This window comes from Entelurus aequoreus, linkage group LG02, assembly GCF_033978785.1.
Source record: "Entelurus aequoreus isolate RoL-2023_Sb linkage group LG02, RoL_Eaeq_v1.1, whole genome shotgun sequence".
NCBI lineage: Eukaryota > Metazoa > Chordata > Actinopteri > Syngnathiformes > Syngnathidae > Entelurus > Entelurus aequoreus.
Window position 1 is genome coordinate 73,831,431 of NC_084732.1, and position 13,187 is coordinate 73,844,617.

General features: G+C 38.0%; 1 protein-coding gene across 1 annotated transcript in view; it reads left to right on the top strand.

Moving 5' to 3' along the window:
* Nucleotides 1–13,187, top strand: part of LOC133642350 (A disintegrin and metalloproteinase with thrombospondin motifs 7) — a 301,060-nt gene that overhangs the window by 190,545 nt on the left and 97,328 nt on the right. Inside the window, exon 17 of the mRNA XM_062036489.1 lies at nt 3,477–3,603. Coding sequence (XP_061892473.1) covers nt 3,477–3,603 — 127 coding nt within the window. The remainder of the gene's footprint in view (nt 1–3,476; nt 3,604–13,187) is intronic.

Here is a 13,187-nt window from a genome sequence, read left to right on the forward strand (position 1 = left end):
TGTTTATTTACATACCTTAATTGTTTCCAAACAGTGCTGTAAAACGGCTGATCAAACAAAACAGAAGTCACGGTCATGGACCCACGATATTCGGATACCAGCTCTCCAATCAGCTAAACAGACTTAATAACCGTTGACGTTTTGGTGAATTTACAAAACTAAAACAATACCAAAAAAATGCCATTGTAAGTTATTCATAAGACACTTTTAAACATGTTAGCTAATGCTCACGACGCTAGCTTGATTACATTACAAAAGCACGTACAAATATGCATGAAAACACAAAGGCATCCCACATAGGATGGTTCAGTAAGTATGAATTGTTTTAGCTATATTGTAAAACTTACAAACGTTGCTTGGAGTGATAAATGAATTATTTTGAGCGGAAACGCTTTGAACAAATATGCTTTCCGGCACAAAACAGAAAATATGTTGTCAACCTGCACCTGCAGGGAGCAAACACGTCCAAAAGATGGCACCATAGCACAAACAATAACACACCTTTTTAGTGTTTACGTCAGGGGTCCTCAAACTACGGCCCACGGGCCGGATCCGGCCCCCGGGCATCCAAAATCCAGCCCACAGGAAGTCCCAAGTTAATTTTTTTTTTTTTTAAATCTTTCCTTTCTAATCCATTTTCTACCGCTTGTTACTCTTGGTGTCTTCTAGCCGCTCAGGCAAATCATAGTGTCTAAAAATTAATTTTCCCATCGATAACGTGACAATGTTAAATGTTGATGAACATCAATGTTAATTGATGTTAAATGACAAAACGGATTATAAAGACAATGTGTATATATATATATATATATATATATATATATATATATATATATATATATATATATATATATATATATATATATATATATATATATATATACAGCCTGGCCCCCGGCCAAATTTTTTTAACCCAATGTGGCCCCCGAGTCAAAAAGTTTGGGGTCCCCTGGTTTACGTTGTTGTAATACAGTGGTTCTCAATCTTTTTTCACCAAGTATCACCTAAGAAAACACTTGGCTCTCCAAGCACCATTATAAAGACCAGCATTAAAATTCAGTAGCATAGTAGGCCTAAGTATTCATTAAAAACAAGGCAGAGGTTTTATTTATCAAGTGTATTGTAACATTACACACAATTTGAACAGTAAGACTGTTTGAATACAGTAAAATAAAAATGTTACATTACGATATTTAATTAAATGATTCTTTGGCATACCAATTGTGGTACCCGTAACACAGTTTGAGAATCACTGGTGTAATATGACAGCTATTTGTTGATTACAAAACATTATGGCCATAAATTAGCCGCACCGTTTCAAAAGCCACAGGGTTAAAAGCGTTGGAAAAAAGTAGCGGCTTATGGTTTGGAAAATATGGTAGTCCTATTAAATGAAGCTTTGCCAACTTCATTTGTATTATTTGTATTGTAGAGTTTACAAGACATGATTATAATGACACTGCGTGGGAATTGAAGCCCTTTTTAATCATATTTTCTTAGTGGAATCAAAGTCTCATTTCCATGTTTTCACCCAAGCTCAAAACATATTCTTTTGTCGATGTGTATGAATACAAAAGTTAGGAAGTGGTGTTAATTCCCAGGTGTTGGTCTGCGTGCTCTGATCATCCCGTTTAGTTTTTTTTTATCTCTGTCTTTCTCCAACAAAGCTGTCCTGCCTAGAAGTAAGGGAGGATTACCTATCGGGTGGTTCAGCCTTTCCATAGGCGGCGCTGTGAAAATGTCTGTTATCCTCCGATTAAGTCGAAATCCCCTGAAGTAATGATGAACGGAGGCACAGCAAGAAGGATGTAAACCTGTCATTAGGAGATATACTTTGCTCTGACCAAGCTGTAACATAGGAATCAGAATTTTACCTCCTTATTTTACATTACATGAATGGATTTGCACATTAAACCAGTGCAGTTGAATCTGCAGTCCTACAGTCGTGGTCAAAAGTTTACATACACTTGTAAAGAACATAATGTCATGGCTGTCTTGAGTTTCCAATAATTTCTACAACTCTTATTTTTTTGTAATAGAGTGATTGGAGCACGTACTTGTTGGTCACAAATAACATTCATGAAGTTTGGTTCTTTTATGAATTTATTATGGGTCTACTGAAAATGTGACCAAATCTGCTGGGTCAAAAGTATACATACAGCAATGTTAATATTTGGTTACATGTCCCTTGGCAAGTTTCACTGCAATAAGGCGCTTTTGGTAGCCATCCACAAGCTTCTGGTTGAATTTTTGACCACTCCTCTTGACAGAAATGGTGCAGTTCAGCTAAATTTGTTGGTTTTCTGACATGGACTTGTTTCTTCAGCATTGTCCACACGTTTAAGTCAGGACTTTGGGAAGGCCATTCTAAAACCTTAATTCTACCCTGATTTAGCCATTCCTTTACCACTTTTGACGTGTGTTTGGGGTCATTGTCCTGTTGGAACACCCAACTGTGCCCAAGACCCAACCTGATGATTGTGGCTGATGATTTTAGGTTGTCCTGAAGAATTTGGAGGTAATCCTCCATTTGCATTGTCCCATTTAGTCTCTGTAAAGCACCAGTTCCATTGGCATCAAAACAGGCCCAGAGCATAATATTACCACCACCATGCTTGACGGTAGAATGGTGTTCCTGGGATTAAAGGCCTCACCTTTTCTCCTCCAAACATATTGCTGGGTATTGTGGCCAAACAGCTGAATTTTTGTTTCATCTGACCACATAACTTTCCTCCAGAAGGTCTTATCTTTGTCCATGTGATGTCAGATGAAACAAAAATTGAGCTGTTTGGCCACAATACCCAGTAATATGTTTGGAGGAGAAAATGTGAGGCCTTTAATCCCAGGAACACCATACTTACCGTCAAGCATGTCAAAAGTGGTAAAGGAATGGCTAAATCAGGCTATAATTAAGGTTTTAGAATGAGCTTCCCAAAGCCCTGACTTAAACGTGTGGACAATGCTGAAGAAACAAGTCCATTGCAGAAAACCAACAAATTTAGCTGAACTGCACCAATTTTGTCAAGAGGAGTGGTCAAAAATTCAACCAGAAGCTTGTGGATGGCTACCAAAAGCGCCTTATTGCAGTGAAACTTGCCAAGGGACATGTAACCAAATATTAACATAGCTGTATGTATACTTTTGACCCAGCAGATTTGGTCCCATTTTCAGTAGACCCATAATAAATTCATAAAAGAACCAAACTTCATGAATAATTTTTGTGACCAACAAGTATGTGCTCCAATCACTCTATCACAAAAAAATAAGAGTTGTAGAAATGATTGGAAACTCCAGACAGCCATGACATGATGTTATTTACAAGTGTATGTAAACTTTTGACCACGACTGTATGTAGTAATAGAGCTATTTGTGAGTTGTTGATTTTCTGTGCGGCACCATCTAATTGGGTTGTGTGTGTGTGCGTGCAATGTCAGGGAAAGTGCTCAAACAAAAATCCCATCTCATTGTCATTCCAGGTGTTCAGAGACAGATTGTTCACTGTGTGGAGAGGACCAACGGGATCGTGGAAGAGTCATTGTGTGACCCTTTAACCCGACCTGATGATAACCAAACTACGTGCAACAAGGAGCTTTGTCCCGCCATGTAAGTTTGCCTTCTGGCACGATTTCACATTAAGTGTTTAACCTTGATCAAAAAAAAAGTAAATACTTGTTCACGAAATGACACAAGAGTCAAAAGGCACATCTATAATGATAGTATGTACAAAAACAATCCATAATGTTTTTTAAATGACGAACATGATCTGATGAACTATTATAGGTGGTACTCTTTGGGCACACCATGATTCCTTCTGATTCTCGGGTTGTTGAATCAATTCAGAATCCATTTTCGATTCAACGCGATTCTCTAAATATATTACCGTATTTTCCGGACTATAAGGCGCACTTAAAATCTTTTTTTTTTTCTTCTTAAAACTCGACAGTGCGCCTTATAACCCGGTGGGCCTAATGTAAGGAATAAGTTTGGTTGAGCTTACCCACCTCGAAGCTATTTTATTTGGTACATGGTGTAATGATAAGTGTGACCAGTAGATGGCAGTCACACATAAGAGACAAATATAGGCTTCACCGTTTGATGTGCTTCAACTTACGAGTATTATTATGGTGTGTGTATAAGGTAAGACATTATCTGGCGTTTTGTTTCGCAATATTATGCAAAAGCAACTTTTCTTACCTTCTGGTACCTGCTGATGTGTATTTGGGATCTGCATAAATCCTGAAAAATTGTGCAAGTCCGCAATTGTAGTCTGTGCCGACACCGTAGTTGATAAGCTTCTTCTTTTTCTCTATCTTCTTGTTATGGGACATTCATCCTCCCCTGTTGCCATTTGTAATATAAAATAGTGGTAAGTTCTTATATCTGGCAGTAAACTCACCATGAAAGCGCTAAAACATACCGGTGTAGTGAGTTTACATTATTCACCCAAGGAACTTTAGTTATTAGAGTTCCGGTCGAACGTTTTTTCACGGGACACTTTTCCGGATGAGGAGATGCTGCTCCGTTATTGATTTAAGTAAAGTCTGAATGTCATTAAAACAGTTAGCTCCATCTTTTGACATTTCCACACCCGTCCTTGCACCCTATACCGCTACAACAGAGATGACGGGGAGAAGACGGTTTTATTTGTTTGATTGAGACTTTTATTAGTAGGTGGCACAGTGAAGTACATATTCCGTACAATTGACCACTAAATGGTAACACCCGAATAAGTTTTTCAACTTGTTTGAGTCGGGGTCCGCTGCCGAAGATGAGCCACGTAAATAAGACCGCCCACAAAACGGCGCATCCGGAAGCGACTGTCAGAAAGCGGCTTGAAGATGATCTGTAAAACATAATCTGTGCAACATTTTGAGCAAAGAACCACCATTACATGTTATGTAGACCACAAGGAAGTGTTTTACATTTAGAAAAATAATAATAGTAATATGACTCCTTTAATGTGCCCTATAATCCAGTGTGCCTTATATATAAAAAAATATAAAAAATAGACCGTTGATTGGCAGTGCGCCTTACAATCTGGTGCGCCCTATGGTCCAAAAGATACGGTATTTGGCATCTACATTATAATAAAACCTTTTTCCAAAGATTACAAGTTACAAAAGCTCCTCTTAAAACTTAATTTTCAAACTGTATTTTTTAAATTGTATTTACAAAAATCACAGAAGTTAATCAGGCTGGTAAAGGAAAACAGAGCAACCCCAACTCCAACCCAGTCCACAGCTTTACAAAACTTAGGATATAAATTTTCAAAGCTACTGAGAAGACACACAAATACAATACTTATTAAATACAATACTAAAAAAAGGAAACCCAAGAATGTATAAAAGCGTCAATATGAATAATAATAATGATAATATCAATAGTTGTCATTTTTAATCCAAAAATTGATTCTTAAAAAAGAACTGCACACCTTTGAACTATACCAGTGTTTCTTAAAAGTATGACCCATTGTTAAGCCGCGAGCGCCCCGGAGAAAGCCGCCAAAATATGTTGGTTTCTCAGCTATAATCCGTACTCAGCTGTAATACACTTTTCCACCATTTGTGGCAGTAATGACAACCTCAAAGCATCTCAAAAAAACAAGAAGTCTGGAGCTCAATTCATCGAGAAGTTGTTTAAGCGCAAACATTATGACTAAAGTGTTGCAGCTGTACTTTCATTGGCACCTGAATTGTATTGGCAGTTTAGTTAAGAGACATTCATTATTATTAATTCTATTTATTTTAGCTCAACATAATTGTATAAATGTCTTTTTTGTCGGTTATTTGTGAGTCCCTTCCGATGCAGTATATTTGGTTTGTACTTATTTTTCTAATCAGCCTGACCTAAGCCTTAGGTTTATCTGTTACATTAATAATAATATTTGGGATTAACACATGGTTTCATATAATTTGACAGGATTTGACAGTAAGTAGGTTATGTATAATTATTGAATACAAGTCAAATCAAAAGTAATATTACTAATTCATTGCTAATATTTGAGTGGGTCCTGGGCCCCTCTGTAGTGGAAAAGTTGTGCCCCGAGGTCAACAAGGTTAAGAACCCCTAGACCCCAGGTGTCAAACTCAGGGCCCGGGGGCCAGTTCTGGCCCGTCACATCATTTTGTGTGGCCTGTGAAAGCTTGAAAAAAATGGGTTTCAATAAAATACTTGTTTTTATTTATATTTTTTACTAAATGCATTCGTTCTTTCAATTTTGACAGAAAAAAAAATGCATATTTTAAACTTTAATATTATCTGACCATGCCAATTATATCATTATATACTGTATTGCATAACTATTTTTGTGAGATAAAAACAAATACTTAAATATCTGCTTGTCACCTTTATGTATGATTTTTAAAGCAAGTTAAACATAAAAAAATGCATATGCATTTCGATTAATCATGATTAAGCACAGGTTATTACCCTCATGCATAATGTAAATTAATATTTAAAAAAAATCGGCCCTCTGAAAGCAGCCATTACTGCGATGTGGCCCTCAATGAAAATGAGTTTGACAGCCCTGCCCTCTACAGTACCATACTGTACTATAGAAATAACTGTAGAAAAAAATATACTAAAATAAAGTACCTGTCAATCACAATGCTGTCTTCTTCGAGTGGGCCAATTACTTGCGTGCTCGGGCTGACAGATTTTTATAGTTTTTCGAGTGCTTGCTTGTGCGTGTTCTGCTTGACTTTAGTTTGGCAAAGAGCCAATGCTATAGCTTGCTAAATTGCTAACATCTTCTCTGCTAACCTTAACTGTGGCTGAAGTTGCTACTGGGCTGTAAGCAAAAATGTCACTTTCATTGTACCAGCAACTTTAGGGTTTTCCGGTCTGTATCTAGCTTCCGCCATCCTAGTCACAGCCGTTGTCACCCACATTGTTCCTGATGTGACGTGGTTGGCAGGTTCCACCATCAGTGTGTGAATGTATGTGTGAATGAGTGAATGTGATGTACAAACCCCGTTTCTATATGAGTTGGGAAATTGTGTTAGATGTAAATATAAACGGAATACAATGATTTGCAAATCCTTTTCAACCCATTTTCAGTTGAATGCACTACAAAGACAAGATATTTGATGTTCAAACTCATAAACTTTATCTATTTTTTTGCAAATAATAATTAACTTTCATGGCTGCAACACGTGCCAAAGTAGTTGGGAAAGGGCATGTTCACCACTGTGTTACATGGCCTTTCCTTTTAACAACACTCAGTAAACGTTTGGGAACTGAGGAGACACATTTTTTAAGCTTCTCAGGTGGAATTCTTTCCCATTTTTGCTTGATGTACAGCTTAAGTTGTTCAATAGTCCGGGGGTCTCCATTGTGGTATTTTAGGCTTCATAATGTGCCACACATTTTCAATGGGAGACAGGTCTGGACGACAGGCAGGCCAGTCTAGTATCCGCACTCTTTTACTATGAAGCCACGTTGATGTAACACGTGGCTTGGCATTGTCTTGCTGAAATAAGCAGGGGCGTCCATGAAAAATACATTGCTTGGATGGCAACATATGTTGCTCCAAAACCTGTATGTACTTTTCAACATTAATGGTGCCTTCACAGATGTGTAAGTTACCCATGCCTTGGGCACTAATACACCCCCATCACAGATGCTGGCTTTTGAACTTTGCGCCTATAACAATCCGGATGGTTCTTTTCCTCTTTGGTCCGGAAGACACGACGTCCACAGTTTCCAAAAACAATTTGAAAGGTGGACTCATCAGACCACAGAACACTTTTCCACTTTGTATCAGTCCATCTTAGATGAGCTCAGGCCCAGCGAAGCAGACGGCGTTTCTGGGTGTTGTTGATAAACGGTTTTTGCCTTGCAAAGGAGAGTTTTAACTTGCACTTACAGATGTAGCGACCAACTGTAGTTACTGACAGTGGGTTTCTGAAGTGTTCCTGAGCCCATGTGGTGATATCCTTTACACACTGATGTCGCTTGTTGATGCAGTACAGCCTGAGGGATCGAAGGTCACGGGCTTAGCTGCTTACGTGCAGTGATTTCTCCAGATTCTCTGAACCCTTTGATGATATTACGGACCGTAGATGGTGAAATCCCTAAATTCCTTGCAATAGCTGGTTGAGAAAAGTTTTTCTTAAACTGTTCAACAATTTGTGGGATGTTCCAAATAAGTGTTTGATGAGCATTCCTCAACTTTATCAATATTTATTGCCACCTTTCCGAACTTCTTTGTCACGTGTTGCTGGCATCAAATTCTAAAGTTAATGATTATTTGCAAAAAAAAAAAATGTTTATCAGTTTGAACATCAAATATGTTGTCTTTGTAGTATATTCAACTGAATATGGGTTGAAAATTATTTGCAAATCATTGTATTCCGTTTATATTTACATCTAACACAATTTCCCAACTCATATGGAAACGGGGTTTGTATGATGTAAAGCACTTTGGGTATCGTTTCAGGTATAGTAAAGCGCTATATAAATACAGACCATTTACCATTTCGCTAAACAAGCCGGAACACAATGCCAGCCAATCAATGTCCACTTCATGGTGTAACTGACCATTGTTTTAAACCTCAAACAGGTCACGCACAAGAAGAGGGCGATGACACTTACATACAGAGACTGTAACGTTACAAGTTAAAAATTAGTTTGACGTATTTTTAAAAAATGAATGCAAAAATTTTACACCCTTGATTATAAAGTACACAATAAAAGGGTTGAAAAACACTGTTCGATCATGTACAGTTTTACCTCAATTATCCCAGGCCCCCGTGGAATATGAATTTTCGCAAAGTAGAGGGGCTTTTTATTTGATCAATCAATCATTGAAAGTTTATTTATATAAAGCCCCGACTCACAAATGCCTCAAAGGGCTTCACAAACCACAAAAACATCCTCGGATCAGATCCCACATCCAGGCAAGAAAAAACTCAACCCAATTGGAACAATAAGAAACTTTGAGTGGGACCGGAGATGTGAGACAGTAGCTGGACATCCATTGTTTGATTTAATTAAGACACGCCTCCAGATGACTACAATGTGGCGTGTTGGTCAGCCTTAGGCGCATGTCAAGTAGGGTGTCATCAGCATAACAGTGAAAGCTAACACTGTTTTTTAAATTATTTTTATGAGTATTATATGTACCGTAATTTCCGGACTATAAGCCGCACCTGACTATAAGCCGCACCAGCTAAATTTAAGGGAAAATACAGATTGCTCCATATATAAGCCGCACCTGACTATAAGCCGCAGGGTTTTGATGTGTAATTACCGTAGTATATAGGGGTTCCTGCTACCACGGAGGGGATTGTCGGGACAGAGATGACTGTTTGGGAACGCAAAGCGTCCCATTTATTAACAATAAATATTTCAATCATTCAATCAAACTTTCACATCTTTGACATGGCGAACAGCATTCGTGCAGAGTACAAATAATACAACGGGGCAAAGTAATACAAAGTGCTCGCCTGTACGTTATCAAAATAACCAGCCTACCGGTATATGAAAAGTCAGTCTTTAATCATTGTGTCATCGTCTTCCTCCTGCGTACTAAAACCACCGAAATCCTCTTCGTCGGTGTCGGAGAAGAACAGGCCGTAAATAAGCCGCACCGTTGTATAAGCCGCAGGGACCAGAACGAGGGGAAAAAGTAGCGGCTTATAGTCCGGAAATTACGGTATTTAAAGTATTTATAAACCAGGGCTATTCCACTAAATAAGGCAGGTGTGTCCAAACTTTTTGACTGGGGTGCCGAATTTGTTCTTAAAAAATTTGGCCGGGGACCAAAAGCGGACTACATGCAAAGTAACGTGTGTGTGTGTGTGTGTGTGTGTGTGTGTGTGTGTGTGTGTGTGTGTGTGTGTGTGTGTGTGTGTGTGTGTGTGTGTGTGTGTGTGTGTGTGTGTGTGTGTGTGTGTGTGTGTGTGTGTGTGTGTGTGTGTGTGTGTGTGTGTGTGTGTATATATATATATATACAGGTATATATATATATATATATATATATATATATATATATATATATATATATATATATATATATATATATATATATATATATATGTACATATTGTTATATAATGGATATATTTAATAATTATTATAATTGGTTTTTAAGGGTATGTGAAGGTTCGACTCATACCTTGTTTAAGTTTTTTAATCAATCAGAAATATCAAATAGCTAAAATGTGACAAGCATGGATCATCCCATCATCCCTTTTATTGGATTTTAATGGGTGAAGTACACATGTTTTTAATGTTGATTGGATGTTTTTTTTTGCAGCATGACTAGGGAAGGTTGTTTGGATTGGGTCCTATGACTAAAAGCTGTGCTGTGTTTTTACTAACTATAATTAATGGTTGCGGTACTTTCGTTGGCCACGAGATGGCAACAAAATGGCAGCTACCAGACCTCTGGCTATTTGTATATTAAATTAATACACCGCTCCCCACCATAGTTTATTGGTATTGTGTCGTTTCATGGCCCAAATTGAAGACGCCGGTGGGCCGCACTTGGCCCGCGGGCTGTAGTTTGGAAACCTCTGTTCTAAGGTAACACTTAAGGGACTTTAGGGTCATAAATTAGGGACTAGGGCGCCGGATTTCTGCCTTCACTATTATTTTCATTTTGAGAACCAGCATCCACTTGAGTGGGCATTTGTTTTTGGTATATATCTTTTTTCATTAAAAAAAAATACTACAAACGTTATGCACCGTAGTGGGTAACGGTCTTTTGTGGGTTAAAATGTCAATGCAAGGATCAATCAATGTGTTTTCACTGGAGCAGTGGAGGGCCCATTGTTGGGCAATGAGCATCCCCTAGAGGGGTACCAAAAATATGTTTCACAGCTGTGATCTGTATGAGCCACAGCGGTACTCAGTTGTAATACAGTTTTCCACCACCTGTGGCAGTAATGACAATCTCAAACAAGAAGTCTTGAGGTAAAATTTCTCAAGCGCAAAAATTATGACTATTTGGATTTGGATTAGATTACATTTACTTACGAGGTTAAGATGTATTTTCATTTGCACTTTAATTTTATTGACCGTTTATTTAAGCAATATATGTATTGTTATGTATTATTTATTTAGTTTAATTCAGCACTCCATAATTGATTGGATAATTGTATGTAAATGTATTTTTCATCAGTTATTTAGGTGTCCCTACTTATGCAGTATATTTTTCTAATATTGTTTTATTTGAGCTATCTTAGATTTATGTAAGGCTGAAACGACGCGTCGACGTAGTCGACGTCATCGGTTACGTAAATACGTCGACGCCGTTTTTGTGCGTCGACGCGTCGCATATTTACGTCACACTACCGTCATGGCGGACCGCAAAGCAGACGGTGCGAGCGAGGGGGAAAAAATCACGCCAAAAGTCGTCAAAAGTGTGGGAGTATTTCAATACACGGCCTAATAATGTTGTATGCACACTGTGTCGAGCGGAAATGGCCTATCATAGCAGCACAACGGATATGAACGAACATTTGAAAAGAAAACCATCAACCATCAACTAGTCAATCGTCCGCGTGAGCATACGTTGTCATCATTACACAAAAACATGAATGTGTCATTTGTACCTGCTAGGGGTGTAACGGTACGTGTTTTGTATTGAACCGTTTCGGTACGGGGCTTTCGGTTCGGTACGGGGGTGTACCGAACGAGTTTCAAAGCTAAAGCTAAAGTCTTAACAAGCTGCTTTGCTCCTTCTGCCTCTGTCTCAGCACGCACCATTGTCCCACCCACACAACTATCTGATTGGTGCACAGAAAGCGTTATCAGCCAATCAGCAGTGCGTATTCAAAATGTTACCAGCCAATCAGCAGTGCGTATTCAGAGCGCATGTAGTCAGCGCTTCAGCGTGGAGCAGATAGGTGTTTAGCAGGTGAGCATCAGGCAGCGGACTCTCCCCAAATGATAATAAACACCTCCCAGTCAACTACTAGTAACATCACTATGAGCCCGTTGACCTTCTAGAAACTTAAACTGCAGCTCAGCTCACTCGCAGTCCTGGCTTGAGGTGAAGGCTAATTACCTCTCAGTTCCAGCCACATCGACCCCTTCTGAGCGCCTATTTTCAGCTGCTGGGAATATTGTAAACAAGAAAAGAACCAGAGCATGTAGACATGCTAACCTTTCTTCATTACAACTGTTAGTCACTCACTGGAATGAGTAGAATTGGTTATTGTGTACTGTGTTGGACTGGATGTTTATTTTGCACATTTTAAAAGCAATACTTAATGTTTACAGTGCTCCAGAATATTTAGATTGGCACTTTTTTGTATTGGATGTTTATCTTTATTTTTGCACATTTTAGCAAATAAGCAATACTTTCACTTTTGTTGAAATGTTTACACTGTTGTTACAGAATATTTCGTTTTGCACTTTTTTGTATTGGATGTTTATCTTTATTTTTGCACATTTTAAAGCAAAATAAGCAATACTTTTACTTTTGAAATGCTTATACTATTGCAGAATATTAAGATTTGCACTGGATGTTTACTTTTATATTTGCACATTAAAAAGCAAATAAGCTACTTTTAATTTTGTTAAATGTTAAAAGTTTTAAATGTTTACATTGTTACAGAATATTTTGTCATGTTGTTGTCAATGTTGACTGAGTGGCCATACTTCTTTTTTTTTGTAAATGCCTTTTGAAAAAACGGGCCTACATTTATTTTTTCATCTTCATTTTAAATAAAAAAATAATCTGTAAAAGGAAAAATAATCTATAGATTAATCGAAAAAATAATCTATAGATTAACCGAAAAAATAATCTATAGATTAATCGATAGAAAAATAATCGTTAGCTGCAGCCTTAGATTTATGTGTTCAATAAATAATAATCTCTGTGATTAGCACATGATTTCATATTATTTGACAAGGTTGTTAACCTATTAAACTGTAAGTCGGTAAGATATAATTATTGATTATGATTAAAATCAAGATGGCTAATTGAGTGGGGCCCAAGCCCCTCTATGATGAAAAAGTTGGGCCCCAAGGTCAGTAAGTGTCAGAAACCCCTGCACCATACTTGCCAACCTTGAGACCTCCAAATTCGGGAGATTGGGGGGGGGGGGGGGGTGTTGAGGTGGGCGGGGTCTGGGTGGGCGGGGCCGGGTGCAGGGTTAAGGGGGGAGGAGTATATTTACAGCTATTATTCACTGAAATTCAAGTATGTCTTTTATATATTTATTTATATCTTT